The sequence below is a fragment of the Gekko japonicus genome, unplaced genomic scaffold (genome assembly GCF_001447785.1).
Source record: "Gekko japonicus isolate JY-2015 unplaced genomic scaffold, Gekko_japonicus_V1.1 scaffold539, whole genome shotgun sequence".
Lineage (NCBI taxonomy): Eukaryota > Metazoa > Chordata > Lepidosauria > Squamata > Gekkonidae > Gekko > Gekko japonicus.
Window position 1 is genome coordinate 270,448 of NW_015168667.1, and position 25,648 is coordinate 296,095.

At 46.3% G+C, this 25,648-nt stretch overlaps 1 protein-coding gene across 1 annotated transcript in view; it reads right to left on the reverse strand.

Annotated features, from left to right (window-relative positions):
* LOC107113906 (adenylate cyclase type 5-like) overlaps positions 1-25,648 on the reverse strand; it is a 368,311-nt gene that overhangs the window by 66,679 nt on the left and 275,984 nt on the right. Inside the window, exons 4-7 of the mRNA XM_015415309.1 lie at positions 18,863-18,974; positions 18,354-18,481; positions 8,461-8,619; positions 6,287-6,428 (exon numbers count right to left, since the gene is read on the reverse strand). Coding sequence (XP_015270795.1) covers positions 6,287-6,428; positions 8,461-8,619; positions 18,354-18,481; positions 18,863-18,974 — 541 coding nt within the window. The remainder of the gene's footprint in view (positions 1-6,286; positions 6,429-8,460; positions 8,620-18,353; positions 18,482-18,862; positions 18,975-25,648) is intronic.

Here is a 25,648-nt window from a genome sequence, read left to right on the forward strand (position 1 = left end):
CTTAATGTATTTTGCGAAAAGTTATACATGTATCCAGGGGTCATTTCCTAGAAAAAGAGGCGCAGGAGCTCATTAGCATACCTCATTAGCATAACTCATTAACATATGACAAACCCCCTGACATCACCGGAAGTGTGTCAGAAGGCAACACCCACCGCTCAGGCTCCACTGGACTCTTTTGGAACATAGAATATTCATAGAATATTCAGTGGCTGATCTACATTGCCTGCCTGTCATACAAGATTCAATGTTCATAGAACATAGAATATTCATAGAATATTCAGTGGCTGAACTACATTGGCTGCCTGTCATAGAACAGTCAGTATTCATAGAACATAGAATATCCATAGAATATTCAGTGGCTGATCTACATTGCCTGCCTGTCATACAAGATTCAATGTTCATAGAACATAGAATATTCATAGAATATTCAGTGGCTGAACTACATTGGCTGCCTGTCATAGAACATTGTTGGGTCACTGGATTCTTTATGAATATATTTTGATCGGTGTACAGCTGAGGCATGTTGAAGTATCACTTCGCAGAATTTATTGTTAGTGAGAATTCATTCTCAAGAATTTGTGTACAATTTAATAGAGTGGTTAAAGACGCTGAACTGCAGGCCGTGAAAGGTCAGTAGTTCAGCAGTTCGAGACCCGGGTGCCGCATGACGGAGTGAGCTCCTGTCTCTAGTTCCAGCTCCTGCCAACCTAGCAGTTCGAAAGCAAGAAATTGCAAGTAGATAAATAGGGACCACTTCGGTGGGAAGGTAACAGCATTCCATGTGCCTTGGTGTTTAGTCATGCCAGCCACATGACCACGGAAACGTCTTCGGACAGCGCTGGCTCTTCGGCTTGGAAACGGAGATGAGCACCGCAACCCTAGAGTCGGATTCGACTGGCTTTCGAGCGAGGGAACCTTTACCTTTACTTTTTAACCACAGTGTATTAGAATCCTGGATTGTAAAGATACCCCATATATATGGTGTTCAATTTATTACGGTTGAGGATTTCAGTTAGAAAGATTTCAGCTAGAAAATAAGTTATATAATTGCAAGATCCTCAAATGTATGGTAAATATATGATAAAAACCTGAAAAGCAGAATTGTTTAAGTAATGTATGTAGCTGGATACATGTATAACTTTTGGCAAAATACATTAAGGTTTTACTCATCGTGATGAATGTTGATCTTTTGCAGTTTAATTCACCACAAACCCGGTTTTGTTAATTTCATTACTGGGTGACTGGCAACCCTGGGCGGTTGGTGACTAAAACAGCATATTTTCTGTAGTGGCCCCTCACCTAGGAAGGCCCGCCCCGTGAGGTTTGCCTAGTGCCTACCTTCCTGTATTTCAGGTGCCCAGGCCAATACATATCTTTTTACCCACACACATTCTAGTCTGAGGTTTGTTTTATGGATTTTATGCTATTTATATTCCCGGACTACTTTATAATGGTTTGTTTTAGCAGCTCATTATTTTTATAGTGTTAACTTATTATTTTAGCTGTAAGATGCTTTGAGCACAACTCCGATGAGGTGGCCTAGAAATCTCTTCAACAAATAAATAATAAATAAAATCTTGATTCAAAATGTTCAAGGGGCATCACACATTAATTTAAAATAAAAACATTCTCATCTCTCTATTTCTAAGCAAACTAAAAATAATAATAAACCCTTTTAGAATTCCAGGGAAATAATCAAGAAAATGGAGAGAAAATAGTTCAGCTGGACCATATTTAGTACCCAGAAATAAATGGTACTTGTACAAAGGCAAACTGAACAATTAAACTGATTTATCACCCAAGTGCTACTATCATTAAAGAGGTCTTATGTTTATTATCAAGTTAATTTGGGTTTATTTTCTGGGGGAGGGAGAAAGTTGTTTAGATGTTTTTCATTATTTTGGAGAGACTGCCTATCCTATTTGTGCTGCAAGCTCCAAAAGCCTACTGAAATAGGTCTCACATTCCTTTCTACAGACAAGGAGAACCTTGATTTGGAGATCGCTCTGGGCTATCAGAGGAAATACCTCTTAGAAGATGACAAGCTGACTTCATATACATGAATATCTTAAATGGTGAAACAGGTGATATGGGGAGAGGTGGTTTTTGTAGAGGCACATCCATTTCCTGCAGGAGCGCACAGGAGCGGAGCTCCGGCAGTAAAGAGCCCAGGGGGGGGGCACATGCAACAAGCCCCACCCTTTGCTCCCAGCAGCCCTAAGTCAGAGCAAGAAGCAGCCAGGTAAGTTGCAGAGCTCCTCCTGCCCCCCCCCCGGTCCAAAACAGTCCAGCAGCACCTTTAAGACCAAGTTTTATTCAGGTACAAGCTCTCCCGCCTCTGTGAGGACAGATCTGCACGTCCCCCCCCCCCCAATAGCTAGCCATCCAAAACAGTCCAGTGGATCCTGAGCGGTGGGTGTTGCCTTCTGACACACTTCCGGTGATGCTAAGTTATGCTAATGAGTGCCTGAACATCTTTTTCTAAGAAATGACCCCTGGGCATGTCACCTGTGGAACTAGCCTCCATTGTTATGAGAGGACCCATGGAACCATAGAAGAGCACTTGCTTTGCATGAGAAGATTCTAGGTTCAAACCCAGCACCTCCAGTTAAAAGGTTCAGGTATTTGGCAATGTTAAAAACCTCTGCATGAGATCTTGGATAGCTGCTGCCAGCCAGCCTAGACAGTACTAACCTGGATATATCATCGGTATAAGGCAAGTATAAGGCAGCTTCATGGGGGTTCATTTCAATACACTAGATGTCTACTGCCTCTGTTACATAAGAGGCAGTTTGGTGTAGTGGTTAAGAGTGGCGGACTTTAAACTGGAGAACTGGGTTTAATTCCCCACTCCTCCACATGCAGCTGCTGGGTGACCTTTGGTCAGTCACAAGTTCTCTCAGAGCTGTTCTCTCAAGAGTAGTTCTCTCAGAGCTCTCTCAGCCCCACCTACCTCACGGGGTGTCTGTTGTCTGGAGAGGAAGGGAAGGAGATTGTAAGCCGCTCTGAGACTCTGAGTGAAGGGGGGGGGTATAAATCCAATCTCTTCTTTTTCTTAAATTAATTTTATATTTATATCCTGCTTTTTTATCTGTTACTAAATTGAATTTAAAAATAAATGTTTAACTTTTATTTTTACTGCTATATTGCAGTTAGTTTTAACTAGCTGGCTGTGATTGCTTTTATTGGTTGATTTTGTGCATGTAATGATGTGGCACGTAAACAATGCAAATAAAGAGGGCTCTTGCAGTTCTGCACAACTGAGGTCATAATGAACTGATCTGGGTCTGCTACAGCTTGTACTAGATAAAAAATGTCATGGGAAAAGGGCTTCGTTCACTTCTGTGGGCCAAACTGCTTATGCTAAATAAAGCACTTTCTGCAAACAAGCCAACTTTGCCGTCAGTTGTAAAACTTGTTGGCAGAAACTCTTTCAGCTTCAGTTGCTGACAAACGAGGTCATCATCCTCTTGGAAAAAATGCAGTGTGCTCCTCTCTACCAGCACATTGTATCCAATATAAAAATTAAGCCATTAGAAACGGCAGTATTTTACGCCACTTTAAATTAACAGTAAACTCCACTGGTGTTAATCACCTTCCACGTCAAGGACCCGGATTCCGATTATTATATGTTTAGAAGTGACAACCAGGCTTTCCTTGGACTCATAGCTACTGATAATAAGTAGACTGCACAATAGTTATTTTTAAGCATTTAAAAAGGACTAATTAAAGCACCTCTTAGAGAAAAATCTGCACTTGTCTACTTTAATGCCAAAAGAATTATGCAGGTCACTGTGTTCAGGTAGTCTGTTTCTTCTGCAACATCTAAATGATTTAAAGGCCAACTTCTAAAGTGGTGAAACAGTTTTTGGACGGGAAACCTATGGTATAGTCTCAGAAATATTTTGTCCATTGATACTGGTCCTTTTGTTTTTCATATGAATGTGTTACTGTGGACCAGGGCCAAAGTAATTTAGCTATACCTGCTAGCACATAAGTATCTGAATTACTTACTGACCACCTATATGGTTCAACAACACAAAGCAAAGAAAATACATATGGCAAGTACTGCATAGGAATAGATTGCATGCAGAGTAGGGGAAAGCAGACAGTGCCGTAGGTAGAGATCCAATTAGCATTTATCTGTCTCTGGTTTTTCTTCCTCTGGGTACCTTTGGGTTTCCTTTCAATCAAAGTCCTCAGCTTTGCTGTGCTAACTTGGAGACAGGTTGCTCAGTACTTGTGATTTCTGAGTGACCTGCTATAGCTGTGGCAAATCTAATGCGGACTTCACCTTTCCAGTTTCACTATGTGGTTCATTCCAGACTCATTTTTTTTAAATAGCAATATCACAGCTGTAAGTCCATATGAACTGGACTCACTGGACTGAAACTCATGAAAACCAAAATAGATGATAATGCTTTATAAAAGGATCACATGCAAGTCATTTTGTTTGTTCAGCTGGATGGATTTCTGGAACACCGTTTGGAAAACAATTAACTCACCCTCCTAGGAGTTGCTGTGAGACATTTCTGACTTAAAGGCCATCATCAGCATCTCTGTTCCACTACACTATAACTGCTATCACACAAGGAAACTCTCAGGCTCCCTAACCCCAAAGCCAGCAGGACAAAATTCTAAAATACCCTACATAGAGAATATGTTATTCTACATTAGTATTTTGTGACACTTTGTCCTGCACATCACCCAGAGCCCGGCATAAGCTGGGATAGGGCAATTAAAAAATCTAAAAAATAATAATAACTGAAAGTCATGTTATTGGCCCATAAAGATTACATGGCCAGCCTTAGTCTCCATGCAAGGAATACCCTCTACTATGACTATATGCTTTTGTATAAATAACAGGAACTTAGATACAACTCACAGGAACCCAGGGGTCATTTGGGGCCGGAGCGCGCTGGAGCACTGCTCCGGCAGCCCCAGTGGTGGCAAGCCCTGCTCCCAACTCCCTGCGCCCAAGCTCCTTCAGTCTAGAGTCGCGCCACAGCAACGGCACTATCTCTCCATTGTATTCTATGGCCCCATGGAATAGAATGGAGAGATTGCACCACTTCTGCAGCGCCACTCCAGAGAGAAGGGATTTAAACTTTAAATCCCTTCTCTCTTCGTTCCCCCCCCCAGCCTGCCTTGGCAGGCCGGCTGGAAAAGCAAAAGGGGGGGGGACCTTCAAAAGCCTCCCCTTTCCTAGCCAGCCTGCCAAGGTGGGCTGGGGGGGGGAAGCGAAGAGAGAAGGGGTTTAAACTTTAAACCTCTTCTCTCTGGAGTCACCATTCTATTCTATGGCCCCCTAGAATAGAATGGAGAGAGAAGGGGTTTAAACTTTAAACCCCTTCTCTCTGCGCTTCCCCTTGGCAGGCCAGCTGGGGAAGCAAAAAGGGGGGGGGATCTTCAAAAGCCTCCCCTTCCCCAGCTGGCCTGCCAAAGTGGGGGGGGGGGCGAAGAGAGAAGGGGTTTAAAGTGCTGGGGAAGGGGAGGGGAGGCTTTTGAAGATGCCTCCTCCCTTTTGCTTTCCCTTCTGACATCACTTCTGGTGATGTCAGGGGGCGTGGCATATGCTAATGAGCTATTATGCTAATAGCTTATTAGGTATGCTAATGAGCTCCTGCAGCTCTTTTTCAACGAAATGAACCCTGCAGGAACCCATTACATGGCGATTTTATGGAAACTGTTGAAACAGGTTCAAGTGGATACCTCATTAAACAAATCATGCACAAGAAAGTAATTTATGAAGAAAGAAAAAAACACAAAGAAGGAATGGAAGCAAAAGGCAGGCACTGGGACTCTGCCCATCTTTATTTCTCTAGAAAACAAGTTGCGAGGGGTGGAAGGCTTTCTCATACTGGCTCATCCACCTCTTGGTACTTTCATGAGCATGGGACAAGGTAGGCTTTTATATGGGTGCAGACAGACTGCTGCAACACTAATTTTATGAACGGATTCAGGGCCGTGTCGCTCTGAAGCAACAGAAGAAAGTTTAATTCCAGTAGCACCTTTAAGACCAACAAAACTTAATTCTGGGTACAGCTTATAAAACTCTGTTTTACAAACAGAAATACTGAACTGTACGGGTATTAGTACTCATTATTTTCTACAACAAAATATATAACGGAGCAAAAGACTGCCTAAAAACTACTGGACGCGTCTGGGCATTTTTTAGTTAATTTTGCATACTGCTGCTTTCTGCTGGAAGCACTTGGTCCCAGTTACTCATAGACATTGTTCCAATTGCTTATATACATTTATCATGGTGGATGTCTCTTACCCTTTTTTGGCTACATTGTACAATGAGGAAGGTCTCTATGCTATGTTCCTTGAGATAAGCATTGCGTTCCCCTCCAAAACCAAGCTCCACTTCATAGTCACCATTCAGATAGTTCAATGTAGCTTTTGTTATGTGGATCCGCCTTGAATGAAAACAAGACAACCAAAACCATGAAAATTATTGGTAACTTAAAAAACAGCAAATAATGAACAAACAGATTGAACAAGGGAAATATTACAGACTGGGATCATCTACAACTTATCTAAAAGTGTCAGCAATTTATTGATCCTCCCAACTATTTTTGCAATGCCTTAAACCTGCTTCACTGTTAATATTATTAGGGCTATCCATGCAATGGTCACTCCCAGAGTGGATTATTGTAACTCTCTCTACATGGGGCTACCCTTGACCCTGCTCCGGAAGTCGCAGCTAGTACAGAATGTAGCAGCGTGGGTGTTGACGGTGACGCCTGTGCAGGTGCACATCCGCCCAGTGCTGCACAACCTGCACTGGCTGCCTATTGAATTCCGGATCCGTTTCAAGGTGTTAAAGCCCTCTATGGCCAGGGGCCAGCATACCTTTGAGACCGCCTCTCCCCAGATGAGCCCCATAGAGCACTGAGGTCCACCAATCAGCATCTTTTGGTGGTCCCCGGCCCCAGGGATGTCCGACTTGCGCCTCGACCAGGGCCAGGGCCTTTTCAGCCCTGGCCCCTGCCTGTTGGAATGAGCTCCCGAGTGAGATCAGGGCCCTGTGGGATTTATTACAATTCCGCAGGGCCTGCAAGACGGAGCTCTTCCACCGGGGTTTCAGTTGAGGCAGCGGGCGCCCCCCCCCCGGGTCGGCCCCATTTACAGCTTGGGTCGGCTCCTATTTTATAGCCTGAGATCCCAAATTGTACAGATCCCTGGGAAACTTACTCCCAGTACTATCAACCACTGTGGCATCTGGCCTTTTATAAGAGTTGTGTGTTTTACATGTTTTCAACGTGGTTTTAACTGTATTGTATTTATAATAATAATAATAATAAAATATTTCCAGACAGAGATTTTTCTCCGGGTAGAACACACCATGCTCCCACTTTATTGGAGAGCTACCACACATCATGCTTGTTTCAAGTGTGACTCACGGGACTTCCATGGGGCTCATGACCACTGGGAGTTTCCCCTTTAAGCCAGAGCTCTGACTTCCTCTGCTCTTCCTTTCAGGTTATATAGCCTGGTAGCTGCGAGCACAGTCTCCCTGTAAAAGCTCTGCTGGCAGCCAATCCATGGAGGGGGAGGAGCTTAGCACTGTTTTCAAAATGCCAGCAATGAGCTCCAGTGCCCCCCCACCTTTTAGCCTTTTAGAAATTCGAACCTGACTTCCTAAGATCCTAGTAAGGTAAAAGTAAATCTCCGTTTCCAAGCCAAAGAGCCAGCGCTGTCCGAAGATGCCGAGGCATACGGAACGCTGTTACATTCCCACTGAAGCGGTCCCTATTTATCTACTTGCAATTTCTTGCTTTCAAACTGCTAGGTTGGCAGGAGCTGGAACCAGAGATGGGATCTCACTCTATCATGCAGCACTCGGGTCTCGAACTGCTGAACTACCGACCTTCCGGTCTGCAGTTCAGCGTCTTAACCACTTGAGCCACCGCAGCCCCAAGATCCTAGTAAAAAGGTAAAGGTTCCCTTGCTCGAAAGCCAGTCGAATCCGACTCTAGGGTTGTGGTGCTCATCTCCGTTTCCAAGCCGAAGAGCCAGCGCTGTCCAAAGATGTTTCCGTGGTCATGTGGCCGGCATGACTAAACACCAAGGCGCACGGAACGCTGTTACCTTCCCACCAAAGTGGTACCTATTTATCTACTTGCAATATCTTGCTTTCGAACTGCTAGGTTGGCAGGAGCTGGAACCAGAGACGGGAGCTCACTCCGTCATGCGGCACCCGGGTCTCGAACTGCTGAACTACTGACCTTCCACAGCCTGCAGTTCAGCGTCTTAACCACTTGAGCCACCACAGCTCCAAGATCCTAGTAGGACACTGTTCTCATACTGTTCTCATCCTTCGTGCTTCTTGTATGCATATATATGATTGGTGGGGTTACTAACATGAAACAATACAACATTTCCAGAGCAAAACAGAATGAACAGGTGGACTGTGATATGCTGACACTGAGAGTAGGACCCTCTTACCCCGCTTTGCCTCCTGCTTCCATGTGATTGGCTAACGTAACATCATTTGACCACACGTCAAACTGCCACTTCCTGAGGCCCAAGACTCCACAATGAACTCTCCCGCTGTGGATCCCAACACGCATATTCACGTTGACGCCCGTCACTTCCCGCACTAATCTGAGAAAGTATGCAAGGAAAAGAGGGAAGACACAAATCTGAATGCAGAATATGTAATTCCTAAAATAATAATAATAATAATGATGATGTGAACATATAAAATACAGCCCTGCAAATATTGTTACACTGCAGTGAAATAAAGCAGACACAATGTACTGTTCTTTGACAAGGTTGTCTCTACAAACAGCACAAATAGTTGGAAGGAGGTGTCCTTCAGAGCTGCTGTCAGTTCAGAGTTCAGACCTCATGGGGGGGGGGAAAGGGGGGAGGGCTGGTTTCTGGCTTCCCTACCAAACCTGGACATAACCTTCCCGCTCTCTCAGTGCCTCATTAAGCATAATAACCACGTTGCAAAGAGAAAAAGGAAATGATTTCAGAACTCTCAATCCGTCTGCATGGCACCGAACATCAAATGTTCCACAAATGAAACATAATACACATGTGAAAGAAAGAAAAAAAATGGCTGAAGTAAGAAATCTCAAGCCGCTACTGTCAAACATCAGACCCGTCCTCTCCAGTTACGCCCAGCAGGCTCCAATGCTAATGAGCTCTCAGATGTCCGAGTTTGCTCCCGAAATTATCATTGGAACACTTTGTGGGATCTTGCCTTTTAGGGCAAAAGTTGACTTGGAGGAATGCAGCAATTTTGCAAGGAAATTATATCTAGGGATTAGGGAGGGTGCCATGAGGCGACTCTTGGCCTTGAAAGACCCCAAACGCTTGCTTTGGATTACTGCCGCTGGACACACTGTGGCTGTTGTGGGGAACAGACACAGCGAAGCAGTTTCCGGGATGGTTGTGGTACAGACGAAAATGATCCGTGTGTTTGAACAAGACTGCTCGGGTTCACTGGAAAGAGCAGAGAGCAGAGGCCAGATCCAATAATGAGTAAAAAATCACTGCATCCTGGTCACCAACTGATATCTGTACTATCATTTGTCCTGACTACCTGGTACTGCCCCTTTCCTGTATAATGCTGCCAACAGCCTGGAGAGAGAGAAAATGTCCTGTCCGTTTAGCAGAGGCTTCATGTATAGAAATAGGCAGCTGAAGCTTTTCACGGCATGGAGGTAAGCAACATCATCTGGTAAGCAACATCCTACTTACTCTCTGCTAAAGGAACAGGACATTTCTCTCTCCAGGCAGTGATATATAGTTATAAATGCTAAATATCAGTTATCCATAACATTTCAGATCAGGTAAACAGTCCACAGGCTTTGAACAGTTACTCCAGTTTCCCTAATTTAGTTTAAAATGCATGCTCATTCCTTAAACAAACACACTGCATTACTAAAATTTTAGCTTTTTTGTTGTTCAGTCGCACAGTCGAGTCCGACTCTTCGTGACCCCATGGACCAGATCCCGCCAGGCTTTCCGGTCTTCCGCCGTCCTCTGAAGTTTGCTCAATTTCATGTTCGTTGCATCTATGACACTGTCTAACTATCTCATCCTTTGCCGTCCCCGTCTTCAATCTTTCCCAGCATCAGGGTCTTCTCCAGTGAGTGCTCCCTTCTCATTGGGTGGTCAAAGTATTTGAGCTTCAGTTTCATTATCTGGCCTTCCAGGGAACAGTCAGGGTTGATTTCTTTTAGGATTGACTGATTTGATCTCCTTGCAGTCCAAGGGACTCTCAAGAGTCTTCTCCAGCACCACAGTTCAAAAGAATCTATTCTTCGGCGCTCGGCCTTCCTTATAGTCCAACTCTCGCAGCCATACATGACTACTAGGAATACCATTGCTTTGACCATGCGGACTTTTGTTGGCAGGGTGATGTCTCTACTTTTTATCATGCTGTTTAGGTTCGCCATCACTTTCCTCCCAAGGAGCAGGCGTCTTTTAATTTAAAATTTAAAATTTTTAGCTAGTGCCCACTAAATGCTATAAAAATGAATCGCTAAAATCTCAACAGTTCCTATAATCCAAATATGAGATTTTCTGTATATGTATTCATTTAAAAATTATACATTATACTTTCTCCCATTACAGAACTCCCATTACATGCAAACCGCCCCAGCCTCTGTGATCACAGGAGGCACTATTAACTATATGGTGTTCAATTCCACATATTAGGAAAGAAGGGAGGGAGGGAGGGAGGATGGACTCACAGTTGGGTCAAAAGCCGCAGCGCGACTCCCAACTTCACAATTTGACTAACCATACGCTGCATACCAAAAAACTGAATGCTGACTCATTCATGAGTTTTGCTACCCCCTCCCAAGCTTCTCAGTCCTCCTCCTAAGCTTCAGGCAGGTAGTCCCATTTTTAAACAATGTTTAAAAGTAGGGTTACCAACAGGGCTGGAGAAAAAAAATACCCTATCCATTTAGCCAGGGGTCATTTTGTAGAAAAAGAGGCACAGGAGCTCATTAGCATATGCCACACCCCCTGACATTACCGTAAGTGTGTCAGAAGGCAACACCCACCACTCAGGCACCACTGGATTGTTTTGGATTGCTAGCTATTGGGGTGGGGGAACGTGCAGATCTGTCCTCGCAGAGGAGGGAGAGCTTGTACCTGAAAAAAACTTGGTTTTAAAGGTGCCACTGGACTGTTTTAGGCCAGGGGCCCGGGGGGGGGCTCTGCAACTTACCTGGCTGCTTCTTGCTCTGACTAAGGGCTGCTGGGAGCAGGAGGTGGGGCTTGTTGCATGTGCCTGCCCCCTGGGCTCTTTACTGCCAGAGCTCCGCTCCTGTGCGCTCCCGCAAGAAATGACCCCTGCATTTAGCAGAGTTCTAATGGGAAGTTTAACCTTGCAAAGGGGAGGAAAAATGATTAGTATGCTGGGGCTGAATTTCTAAATTGAACCTCTGCTCCAGAAATGTTACTTCTGTCTTCATCCATCTTGAGTGTAAACTTGTAGTTTTTGAGGCATATAGTCAAATGGACCTGGGTTGTTGATGACAGCATCAAAACCTGTTATCCTTTTGTCTAAATTCCTTGGGCACTCAATGGGAGTAAACCTCACTTGTGTTACCTTATTTTCAGTCTGTTTTTAAGGCCCTATGGCAGGTAACGGCCACCTTAAAACAAAAAGGAGCCTTCTCACAAAAGCCAGTCTACTTTCCTCACAGACACAACAGCCTTTTCTAAGTGTTGTATCTAGGGCTACCAAGTACTTACCGCAAATCGGCGGGGGACGTATACGTAGTTCTTGGCAGGAACATTCCCGCAGGGAGAACACAGGCACTGCACTATCCTGTCACCCAGACATGCCGTGGGCATGTAGCCGGGCGACGCTCTGGCAATGGGGCTGAAAACTCGATGGTACCAGGAAAGACTCATGTGTTAGCCAAATTGCTCTATTCTTATCAATATTGGGGAATATGTGATATTATAAAATAGCAAGAGGCAATAAGGGAACAAACACCTTTATATACAGGGATCCCGCTTACGTCACGTCTGGGCGACAGGATAGTGCAACACGGCCGTGTTACACACAAGAATGTTCCGGCGGGGAAGCATGTGTCCCCCGCCGATGCATCGGTAGGTACTTGGTAACCCTAGTTGTATCTAATTGCTTGGAATAATATGACACCATTTGGGAAGAGTAAGATACAGCAGGGTCACACCATTGAAGTGATAACAGTCAAGGTCACGGTAACAAAAAGGGACAGTCATTCTGAAGAACCTGAAGAAAAAATATCCTGCGTGGGAATGGGTCTTTGATGTTATCTGGTAAATAACATCCCATTTAAACCTCTATTGAAGGGGCAGGACATTTTTTCTCTCCAAGCCCGTTCCCCATCCTAGTTCGAGATATTTTCATTTGCAAGCCTACCCCAAATGATAAAAGGGATTAACTTATGTGGCTGGAGAAGAGAAAAAATTTTAAATGAGTAGGAACTCTCCTGATCTACGATAGTGAAAGGCAGATGTGGTCTGCTAGAGCTTTGTATTCATCCGCTGTCTTTAAAGGGGGCTGCTGCTCAGCCCCTCGGCCTCTGACCTAAGGGATCCGGCCAGGTTCCAACTTGTTCCCCATACGTTTAAATAGCTTTGTAAAGCCACTATCCTGTTACACTGAATTTCCACATAACCTTGGAGCCTTGAGTTTTTTCGTTTTCTGCATATTGCCTTGTTTTAGGAAGGTTTTTTAGCAACCTTGTGCACCACACCCAGTCACATACACATACACACACAGACCTTTATTGGCATATGTTAGGTTCCTGGAAGAAACAAAAGTGGAGAAATAGGTAACAAGGAGAAATGAATCAATCATATGCATCTATACATTGTGCAGACGGTCCTTGATTACCGAACTTAAAAAAGAGGCTACATTTTCAGTTGTTTCGTGTGACAAATCAGGCCCTGAGGGAACTGCATTGTCTCTCGCAGGGCATGGATGTCATTCAGCAGAGAGTTCCACCAGGTTGGAGCCAGGACAGAAAAAGCCCTGACTCTGGTCGAGGACAGCCGGACATCCCTCAGGCCAGGGACCACCAGTAGATTTTAATCTACTGAGTGCAACGCTCTTCTGGGGGTATATCAGGAGAGTTGGTCCCAAAAACACGTGGGTCCAAGACAACACCAGAACCTTGAATCTGATCTGGTAATCCACCAGAAGCCAGTGAAGCTCGCGCAGCACAGGATGGATATGTGCTGTGCGCGGGGTCCCTGTAAGAACCCGTGCCACTGCATTCTGTACCAGTTTCTGGGTCAGCCTTAAAGGTAGGCCCATGTAGAGCAATTTACAGTAGTCTAATCTGGATATTACCATTGCATGGATTACTGTAGCTAGGTCAGGGCAAGACAGGTAGGTGGTGCAATCGCAAGAACGCCAGTCTGGCAACAGTTGTGACCTGGGCCTCCATTGATAAGGAGGAATCCAGGATCACATCCAAACTCCTGACAGTTGGTGCCGGTCTCAAAGGCAGGCTGTCAAGACTTGGGAATTGGCACCCCAACCCCGAGTCTCCATGGCCCAGTCACCGAACCTCCGTTTTAGAAGGATTCAGGGCGATTTCGCACTAGAGCTGCCTCGCGTTTGTGCCGCCGTTTGCCTCGACACAAATATGTCAATTTCACACCCGAAGCTGTGGGGCTGCATTTTGACTCGCGGCTTCGCCTGATTTCCCCCGCAGTTTCGTGATCCTGGTTTTTGAGGATCACGAAACTGCAGAGGAAATCGGGCGAAGCTGCAGGTCAAATGCAACCCCACAGCCTCGGGTGTGAAATTGACAAATAGTGTCGGGGCAACCACGAGGCAGCTCTAGTGCGAAATCGCCCACAGTCTCAGCCGGCTCTGCTTCAACCATCCCACCACCGCAGCCTCCAACCCCTCAGCCAAGTGTGCAGGGGCGGTATCCAGCCACCCACCCATCAACAGATAAAGCTGGGCGTCATCAGCATATTGGTGACATCCCAGCCTGAAACTCTGCACTACTTGGGCGAGGGGGCATATATAGATGTTAAACAACACCGGGGAGAGGACTGTCCTCTTTGGAAGCCCACAAACTGAAGAGTACCTGGATGACACCCTCTCTCCTAGCACCACCTTCTGTCCCCGACCTTGGAGGAATGAGGTCAGCCACTTCAAGGCTACCCCACGAGCTCCTACGTCTATGTCCACATGATGGCAATTACATTCAATTGTAATGTATCCTGACTTTCTCAGGGTTTTGCCCAATATTTTGACCGACTTCCATTGTTTAAAAACCACAAGCTTTTAAAGCACATGGAGATATTTCTTACTCAAAACAAATTCGTAACAACATAATATGGATTATAGTGTTGTTCCATATCCACACTGGGTGTCTTACACAGTTCCCAAGACCCACCATACACAAGAACCTGATTAAGCCTTGCAGAGTACCACTAGTGGGCAATGAGGCCCTTAACTAAGAATGAATTTATCTGCCACTCCTGATCTTTTAATACCAAAAAACCAAATGAACACGTAAGGACTCTGTTCAAGCCATAACAAACCAAAGTTTATTGTTTGCTTTGGTGACCAGCTGTCACCTAAGTAAATTGCTTAGAACTAGGGCTGGAGGAAAATGCCCTGCCTCTTTAGCAGAGGCCCAATGTGTGGAAATGGGCACCTGAAGCCTTTCGCAGTATGGAGGTAGTGGTTAAGTGCGCGGACTCTAATCTGGGAGAGCCGGGTTTGAGTCCCCACTCCTCCACTTGCAACTGCTGGATGACCTTGGCCAAGCCGTAGCTCTGATAAGAGCTGTCCTTCAAAAAGAGCCATTTCTGTCAAGAGTTCTCTCAGGCCCACCTACCTCACAGAATGTCTGTTGTGGGGAGGGGAAGGGAAAAGGAGTTCGTAAGCCGCTCTGAGACACCTTTGGGTAGCGAAGGGCGGGGTATAAATCCAATCTCTTCTTCTTCTTTTTCACATGATAAATAATATCCTGATCAGCCTCTAATAAAGAGCCAGGACATTTTTCTCTAGGGCAATTAGCAACCGTAATCAGAGCAGTGCTTCCATGGGATCAGGTTTTCCAAGGTATACGAAGAAGGACACGGAGAGCCCAGGTACATCTTGACAGCCAGGGGGACTCTAGTTGTGGCTGCAATCCTGTTAAGATGTACAGGGGAATAAGCAGGCTTGTAGCCAGGATTTTTTAAAATTTGGGGGTCCTTTAAAGGGGGGCACTGAAATTCACACACAGCCCCCATGCACACAGCCCCCACTTCTCCCCCAAAGCATTTAAAGGCTCCCTTTAAATGCTTCGCAGCTTGGGAGTGCAGACGTGCGCTCGGCCCCCCACATCTCCCATTTGAAGGAAGTATGCCGAGGACGGCTAACGGCGCATCGACGGGTGGACGCTCGGTGAGCTACGAGCCGCCCGTCCCACTTTCATCTTTGTTTGGGCTTTTTTCCTGGCCCCTCCCGCGGTCGGCAAGCGGGGGGTGACCAGGACTGTCCCGAAGCCTGGTGAGAGAGTGGGAGAAGAACATGGCCGCCATGGTTCTCTTAGACGCCGCCAGCCGTTTTTAATTACCTGGAGTTGTGGAGTTCGACAGGCAACACAGAAGTTTAAAGCTCAGGGGTCAACAGAACGAGGTGAGAAAGATGGAAAACTCGAAAAATGCGTTCCAACATGAGAAGAAGAGTGGCCGAGAAAAATGGGGGACAAAGGAAAACAGCGCTGTTTAAGGAAGGGAAGAAGCAAGTGTTTTCAAACTGTGTTGGTTCCAGTAAGGAGGTGAAGGAGATTAAAGGTGAAGAGACTTGTGACTATGGCTTTGAACATGGAAGCGTGGGTTGATAAGAAGGAAAAGATGTGTGACGAGAATGTGGAAATGGAAAAGATGACAATTGAACAGTTTTTGAGAGCTGTGAGAGAGGCAGTGCAAGAGGGTGTGCAGAGGGGATGTGAGGAGGCGTGCGCTGAGATTAGGAAGAAGTATAATTTACAAATTGAGACAGAGGACTAGGAACAGCAGGAACAAGTTGTACTGGAAGAGGTTTCAGAGGATGGGCAAGATGAAAATGGAGAGGGTGTTAAGGAAGAAAACTTGGAGAATGCACAAAAGGCTGTTTATGTAGAAGTGACAATATTGCCATTGGAACTGTTAAAAGAAAAGAGGCAGTGCTTGGAGACGGAAGGAAAGAGAGAGAAAAGGATTAGAAGAAGGAAGAGAAGAGCGTGGAAATTTAAGAGAGACAATAAAATCAGGAAAACAGAATGGATGGAAAATACAGAAGAGAGGCAGGGAAACCCAAGGACTGCTAAAGACCGCAGACATATTGACATGCTATGGAAGAAAAACAGACTGCGGATGCTTAAAAGGAAGAGCAAGTTATATAAAAGAAAATAGTAAAGATCAGTCTACTTTGGTGTAAGATGGAAAGAGACCCGAAACCTGCTTATTTATGGATTTTGTTAGAGGCAAAGGGGTTAAGGGAAGGTGAGGGAAATAATAGGTTGGGTGAATTATGTATAAATTATTATGAATATTGGGATAGAAAATTAATTTTGGGTGTAATTTGATTATGTAATAGGATTACTAGTTAAGATTGTATAAAATGAATTATAAAAGTTATGAATGAATTAAGAGAACAGTGAAATATTTATGTATAAAAAGTTAAAAGGTATTAAAGTTATTTTTAAAAAATAATGAAATGATAAGCAAAGAAGGGAAATGATCAATGTAATAGGAGAAGTATTAACAGGAGGTTGGTAAATCTGGATTATATGTTATTAGATGTTTTGGAAAATTTAATTGACTTAATAACATATTTATCTAAGTGCTTATATTGATATGCCAGGAATTTAGTAGGATTTGGAAATATATGGTAAAGAGATAAGGTGATGAAAATGTTAGGGATATAGAACAATTTGATTAAGTTGAAATGCACGGTGGCACTGGGGTAATAATTTGATATTTTGATATTGGATAGAAAGAGGGTATTAATATAAGTAGGTTCTAAATTAAAGCAGACAATGGCTTAGAGTGTGTATATGGAGTATAGGTTAACTTCCGACTTCAGAGACAGGGAAGAGAATTTAGCAGCTCTTAGCTGGAGGATGAATTATAATAGTATTAATAATTAAAATTAATGTAAGTGATAAGGACTGAATGAATAAGAAAAAGGGTGATAAAAGGGGGGAAAATGTAATAAAAATGTAATGTTAAATTGTGTACCTATATTGATTGTAAGGTGAAAACCAGCTGATGGGATAGGAGTTAGAACTGCATAAGGAGAAGAATAGGAGCTTGTCAAGGATTTACACCATGATATGAAATGTTAAAAAAGTTTTGAATGACCGTAAATAATGCCTTAAAGGGTATATGAAATCAAGATTTTTCGTTTAACATAGAATTGATATGGAGGAGGAGGATAAAAAACAAAAATATATATTGTAGGTGTTTTGGTTGAGATATTCTGTGTTGTGAGAAAGGATAAATGCTCTTAGGGGATTTTGTATGCATGTAATTTTTCAAGGAATTTGTATAATTGTTCAATATAGGCTTATAAAACCCAATAAATATATTCAAAAAAAATGAAGGAAATATGCCGAGGAGACATACAGAGAGAGGCCGGGGAGGAGAAAGGGTGCAAGGCAGTGCAAGGCTTGCCCCTGCCACTGATGGGGGTGAGCGTGAGAAATAAGTCGGTGGGCCTGGCCGGGGTGGTGAATGGGGGGGCCCCTGGCAGAAACTTGGTGGGCTGGGCCCCCAAATGCCCCAGTGTAGCTACGAGCCTGGGGACAAGCCTTACAAGCATGGGCTGTTCATTACCTTTCTCTTGCTCAAATGTTGCTTCATCATGCGGGCAGTAAACATGGGCTTTTCTCATGTATGCCGGACTACACAGCCTGTGGAAAAGTGCATTATACAAAGGGCCTGTCTATACAAAACTTCCCCAGTTCTCTGTCTGACCACCAAAAGGGGAGTGTACCCAGTGACTCCTTAAAAAAACACAAGTCAACATTCTCCAGCCATTCCCTGTGCTGAAAGCGGAAGACTTCACCACCAGAGCTCAGCTGTCTTCTGATCCTTTAAAAGGGACAGGTAGAAGACCACAGTAATACAAGTACCTTGCTGTATGCTTAAGTGTAGGGGTGGCACATTTACTCAGTATACAGCCACTCCTACAAATGGAACCTTCTTAATGCATCCTTTGTTATTTCACAAGCATTCAAAGCTTTCCCTCTCCCGTTACACCTGAATATTTGGTCACTGCTAACTTGATGATTTACAACACGCAGTACTACCTGCAAACACACACGCATAATTGTTTTCCTTCATTCCCCCTTGCTGGGGAATGTGGTACTTACGAGATGGCCTCTATCATATCCATTCCCATTTCAACACAGCAGTGTGCATGGTCCGCTCTTGCTTCGGGTAACCCAGACACGCAGTAATAGCAGTCACCTAGGATTTTGATACGTAAACAGTGATTCTCCTACAAGACAGGGAGAAAATATGCATTTTTATTTCAGGGACGTTAACAGGGCAGTTAACATTTTGCAGAAATCCAAGACTGCAACACGATGGTGTGCTGCCATTGTAAAAGAGAAGAGAAGAAGAGATTGAATTTATACCCCACCCTTCACTACCCAAAGGAGTCTCAGAGCGGCTTACAAACTCCTTTCCCACCCCCTCCCCACAACAGACACCCTGGGAGGTAGGTGGGGCTGAGAGAGCTCTGAAAGAAACTGCTCTTTTCAAGAACAGCTCTTATCAGAACTACTGCTGGCCCAAGGTCATCCAGCCAGGTGCAAGTGGAGGAGTGGGGAATAAAAGAGCAAGAATGCCAATGATAGCACAAAGAAGGCCCACTTACGGCTGCGAGTTTATCAAATCTGGCAAAGAGCTCATTCAGCGTCATCACCAGCTCCTGAGCTGTGCACTGGGAGGCCAGGCTGGTAAAACCCTCAATGTCGGCAAAGAGAATGCTAAAAGGGTAGGAAATAAGAAGAGGGGAAAAAAGATAAATGCCCCCTTCCTCATCTTCTACTCATTTATGCAGGACCCTATCTCTAAGAGTATTTTATATGCGAAGATTAAAATCACCTTTAGACCACTGCCATCGTCCCTATCAGGTCACAGTTCATAATGTCGGGAGAAGCAGTGGAGAGCCATCGGTAACACAGATGAGCCTTCTGGACAGGGCAGGTTCTTACATTTACATTACACACCCTCTGGGCCCTTGGGTAGCACCCTCTGGGTATAAACTGTCCAACAGATGTAGGATCAACCAAGGAGGATTTTTTTTGGGGGGGTAGGGCTGCCAGCCTCCAGGTGGGGCTTGGGGATCTCCCACTTTCACAACTGATCTCCAGCTGACAGAGATCAGCTCCCCTGGAGAAAATGGCTGCTTTGAAGGGTGGACTCCATGGCACTGTACCATGCTGAGGCCCCTCCCCTCCCCCAAACCCCGCCTTCTCCCGGCTCCACCCCCAAAGTCTCCAGGTATTTCCCAACCCAGACCTGGCAACCTTAGGGGGGATGTTTGTTTTCCCTTCTTAATTTGTTTAAATTGTGTTTTTCCTGTTTTTTTTGTTAGCTGCTTTTGGATTTCCTGTGAGGAGCAAGGTTGTCAACAACCTGCAAAAGAAAGGCTGATTTCGCACTAGAGCTGCCTCGATGTTACGCCGCCGTTTGCCCCGATACTATTGGTCAGTTTCACACCCAAAGCCGCGGGGCTGCATTTGACCCCACGGCTTCGCCCGATTTCCTCCGCAGTTTCGTAATCCTCAAAAAACAGGATCATGAAACCGTGGGGAAAATCGGGCGAAGCCGTGGGTCAAAATGCGGCCACACGGCTTTGAGTGGGAAATTGACCAATAGAAGCGGGGCAAAGGGAGGCGCGACCGCGGCGCAGCTCTTGTGTGAAATTGGTCTGTGTTTTTACTTGTATGTATGTGAGGCCGTAGAAAATTTAAGAATGGACACAAGCTTTCTGCTTGACACACTGGACTCCTCTGAACCACCAAATATGTACTTTTTACTGAATCAACTCAGTTAGCTGGAGATTTCAGGTTGCAGAGATGAACATTTATCAGAACACACAACCAACTTGATTATCTGAACATGCAAATGACTATTCAATGAAAGATCTAAAGATACATTGCTTATATGTCAACATAGGTAGACCCGTTTTATAAGTTTGCTCAGATCGGCAACACATTCTTTGCAGAAGCCATGTGAGCACGAATAAATAACCTTATCTGAAAAAAAGAAAGCTGCTTCTAAGAAGGAAGAACAATAAAACAAGGATTGCTTTGCCCAGAGTTTGTTTCCCCTAGATATCCATGTGACATTTAGCAGAAGGGAAAGGCAAAATAATTATCAGCTCAAGAATTCACCACCATACGCCTCGCTAGAGGCTTCTGTCTGATGATCATGCGTTCCAAGCTCATCTGCCGTCTAAATGAGGGCTGCCGAGAATGTCAAAGAAGAAAAACTTCTCAGCTGGACCATGTGCCTATTGCAAGAATCACAAGAATGGAGGTCCACAAAAGGATAACACGCTTAAGAAAAACAAAAGTGCTGTGTTTCATCCTAGCTTCTAAGATGCAGCAATAGCTAAGATTCAAAAAAACGAAGTCATGCGCTTCCAAAAACTCCGTTTCTCCCCCTTGTCACATTTTTTGTGCTTGTTTATTTATTTAAGTTATTGCTACATTGCCTAGAAGACTCAGTCAGACATCACAATTTATGCTAGCACATTAGATCAAACATAATAATTTAAATTTGAAGTTGCTGGCTATTACAATCGTCAACAACTTTTAACAGCTAATTTATGGGTGGGACTCTATAAATAAAAGTTTGTTTTTTAAAGTGTTTGTACCCCTCATTGCTCTGTGTATTGAGCCAAAAGGAGGAGGAGGAGGAGGAGGAGGAGGAGGAGGAGGAGGAGGAAAATGAGGAGGAGGAGGAGGAGATTGGATTTATACCCCGCCCTTCACTACCCAAGGGAGTCTCAAAGCGGCTTACAGACTCCTTTCCCTTCCCCTCCCCACGGCAGACACCCTGTGAGGTGGGTGGGGCTGAGAGAGCTCTGACACAAACTGCTCTTTTTCAAGGACAGCTGTGCCAGAGCTTGTGACTGACCCAAGGTCACATCAGCAGGTGCAAGTGGAGGAGTGGGGAATCAAACCCGGTTCTCCCAGATTAGAGTCCGCGCACTTAACCACTACACCAAACTGGCTCTGTATGTTGTGGTGTGTTCAGAGAGACTTAACTCCTACCAAGTGAGCACTAACAGCTGTCAATTAAGACTGCAATCCTAAATCGACTTTCATAGGAGGAAGCCCCACAGAACAGACCTGAGCAGGATTCCTTTCTAACAGTATTATCCTAAGCTTAAAAGGGTGTAACTTTGCTTAGGATGGCACTATAAGAGAACAGTCCTGAGTTACGCACACGCCGGAGCAGCTGGCCACCACATAACTGGGGTGGCGCAAGTCAGTTTCCAAAGAGGCAGGTTACACCATGTTCAAGCAGGAGGAAAATGCTCTCCATGGCCCACTGCATCTGTAAGCGGTCAGGGAACAATGTGCAACATCTCAGCATAGGCTTTAGGCGTCGGACGATGGGCATGTTGAGCAGAAGGGGCATGGGTGGTCTGGCCAATGGGGCCGGCGGAGACAATGGCCAAGGGGGAGGGAATGGCCCAGACCTGACGGTGGAAGGTGGTCCCAGGAGTGGGCAGTCAAACACCTGGCACAGCCCCCTGACGAAGACAGCACGGGCAACGGCCCATTGCGATTGCACCAGGGGAGGGGTCGGAAGGGGAGCAGCCATCCATCCTGGCCAACATGCTGGAGAAGCGTCTGGCGCCCCGTGATGACCAAGGCAGGTCATGGGACATGGGGATCAGCACCCTCCCACTGTGTCCACACACATGTCCAGTTACCAATGCCCAGAGCTGGGGCATTTGAGTCCCACAGCATACCCCCCGGACAGTGGGAGGTCACCCCCTGCTCGTGTCACCCATAATTCCCGGCAGCCACTCACCCCACCTGTGGCTATCTGATTGCCACGGGCAGCACATGGTGAAACCGAAGAGCAGATTGGGTGCCCAGTCCCAGGTGAGGGCACTACAATGGCATGGAGACTGCCCATGAATCTCCCCCGTGCCATGTTGCCATGGGCCGGGGCCACACACGGCAATGGAAGGGGGAGAGCAGCAGCTGATTCTGGGCAATTCCCACGAGGGGTCCGATGCATCCTTGGAGGAGCCCCCGGCCCCCCATGCAGAGGTCAGCCAGCTCATATGGAGGTTCCCCCTGCCCCACTGGAATGCCCCCAGCCATCCCATCCAAGGAAAAGGCGGCACCGGCTGCATCAGAGTGACCCCAGGTGGCCGCATCCACAGCTGACTGGCCATGAACGGCTCATGTTGAAGCCACCCAATCCCCCATGGGAATCCGTAGAGATGTGGCGCACTGCGGGGAGGAAGGTCCCACGCCAGCCCCCGCAATGTCCATCAGCAAGGAACCTGACCACCCATCCATGCCTGAAGACTGCCCCCCCCATGCAAGTCCGAGATATGGGGTCTGTAGGAAGGATGGATGGGCGCAGGGATCGACCCATTAACGGTCCACAGGCACGTTCTGCCAAAGACACACGACGACAGCAGAGACCACCTTTGAAACATCTTTATTGGAGCACAAAGGATGGGGAGGTCTGTGCCCTCCCCAGGGGAGCACCGTCTAAGAAGCCGGGGTCTGCATGGGCACAAATGGTTCAGGGTGGAGGGAGTATGGAACATCCAGCCAGGGTTTTCCGCCGCAGTGAGGCACGCATATCTCAAGGCACCCGTGGGGGTCAGTGGATGTGGCCAAAGGAACAGCGGGCCCACCTACGGATGCTGGGACCCGAGGGGACCCTGCAGGTGCGACTCCCCTCCCAGCAGCCATGGTTGCCCCCAAGGGGGAGCTGAAAGGATGCCTTGTGCTGGGTCTGGGCCACCATGCCAAGGGGACAGGGGATGGGCAAGAGACTGCCCACACATGAGGGGTGTTCTGGCAGCTGTCGCCTGGTCAGGGGTGAGCACGCTGGCTGGGCGGACAGCCACAGTGCTGTCCCTGCATGAGGTGTGCTCCGCCCTCCCCAGCGGAAGGGAGGAAGGGGGCCCAGCTACATGAAAGCTGCTTGCAGAAAAGTAGTTCTCATACCTCTGGGGTGACATTTAAAGCCCCCCCCCCACCCGACACATGGAACCCTAAGTTTGAGGTGTCTGTATCTGGAGAGAGGACAATTTAACTTCTCATCTTCCAAGAAAGGCAGCAGAGAAGAAAGCAACCTGCTGATGTCCAAGGTACAGGCCCAGCAGGAGAATGTCAGGAAACCACAAGAAAATGCTGGATCGTTTATTTATGAAATACAATGACCATTGAAGAAGTCAGAAATCTTGAATACTTTAAAGCAAGCCTTAAAATAGCTCTTTGAGCACAAGGGAGATATATTCAGTAACATAAAAGGGGCAGGCACACAAACAACATTTGTCACCACTGAGTCCCTTGGTGTTCCTTATCACAATGATAAAACAGCTAGACACCGATTGAACAATTTAGTCCAACACAGTGTGACAGAGCAACAGAGGAAAAACTGGCTTTATATTAAGGCCTTCCCAGTTCTGGCTTCCCACCGTGCTTCCCAAAACAAAACAGCAACTTACTGCTGATATGGTGACAGTTTATATACACGGTATCCATTGCTCTCACCATTGGTGATCTGGACCTTAGGACTTTATTTAATGCAAAGGAAATGAGAAATGCCACTGTATGTATATATATCCCTTTGTATCTTGGAAACCTGTACTCTAGTATAGGAATAAAGTTTGTGTTACAATAGTTTGGATTGGTAAGGAAGACCAGCTATGAACCACAGCCTGTGCAGTACCTTGGCTTTTTGTGTGAGCAGATTAAAGGTAAAGGTTCCCCTTGCTCGAAAGCCAGTCGAATCCGACTCTAGGGTTGAGGTGCTCATCTCCGTTTCAAAGCCGAAGAGCCAGCGCTGTCTGAAGACGTTTCCGTGGTCATGTGGCCGGCATGACTAAACACCGAGGCACACGGAACACTGTTACCTTCCCACCAAAGCGGTACCTATTTATCTACTTGCAATTTCTTGCTTTCGAACTGCTAGGTTGGCAGGAGCTGGAACCAGAGACGGGAGCTCACTCCGTCATGCGGCAACTCGGGTCTTGAACCGCTGAACTACCGACCTTCCACAGCCTGCAGTTCAGCCTCTTAACCACTTCAGCCACCGCAGCAGATTATTCATGCACAAATTATTCATACACTTTGGGTTGCCAGGTCCCCTTGTCAATCTGGTGGGGGGATTTTGGGGGTGTACCGGGGGTGGGTGGGGACGTTGGGTGCCACATGATGACATCACGTTGGTGAAACTGGGGGCGACGCTCTGGTTTTTGGGCGAAACACTATGGTAAAGTTGCCCTCAAACCACAGAGTTTTGCCCCCCAAACCAGAGCATCCCTGTGTGGCCTCCCTCATACGATGACATCACTTCCAGGAGACATGCAATGTCCCTGTTTAGTGGCACGGTTTCCCATGCCAGCCAGCTGGTCCGTGGTGGGGAGAAGTCCCCGAAAGTGGGGGATCCCCTGCTCAGACCGGGCAACCCTACATGCACTACACAGTTCAGCTATACCATATATTTTGGTGCCAACTCATTTCATGCCCTATACGTGACTGGTAGTAAAGGCAGCCTTCTTAGCTCAGTTACTGCCTCCTTGTGAAGAACATCATCAAGTGTTCTCCAGTATAATTCTACTCTGCAAAAAGCATCTAATCCACAATAAGGCTTTTCCTAGATCAGAGTTATACTAGAAAATAACCAGTGATGGTCTTCATAAGGTGTCAATGACTAAGCTAAGAGAACTGCTTGTGCCACCCATCTCCTATAGCAAATAAAAGAATTGGTACCAACATATACAGTGAATAGGGTTGCCAAGTCCATCTTCCACCCCCAGCGGGGGACTTTGGGGGCGTTCCTGGAGGGGGAGGGGCATCCTCACGTTGGGGATGTCCGCCCCCACCCGCCCGCGCGCCGGATCTCCAGAAACAGCAGTTCTCTGCACTTAAAGGAGCTGGCGTTGCCCCTTTGAGCAGGAGCCGGCGTTTCCCCTTTAAGAGCAGCTGTGTTTCCCTTTTAAATGCACGAAGCTGGCATTTCCCTGCGAGCCTGATCTCAAGCGGAGATCCGGCTTGGGAGGAAACACGGGTTCCACACACTTAAAGGGAGAGAGATGGGTGGCTGTGGGTGTTGGGGGTGGGGCTTCCCCCGTTGGCCATCTGGCCAGCGGCGGGTAGACCCCCCTAAAAAACGGGGGACCCCTGGCAAACCGGGGGGGGGGGTTTGGCAACCCTAACAGTGAACGCACTGCAGCAACAACCTGGGGCAACAACATTAAGTATACATGCTCCCAAATTTGAAAGGAAATAGCAAATCTGTTGGAAGTGTGAACAGTGGAACACTCAGATTGTGCAGCATGTGCCAATCAGTTCCCCAGGTTGCAGCCACAGTTTGGGATACCACTGATTAGTCTACTGTAACCACTGAAGCTTCCTTGGAGAAGTTTCCTTTAGTGCCCAGTATG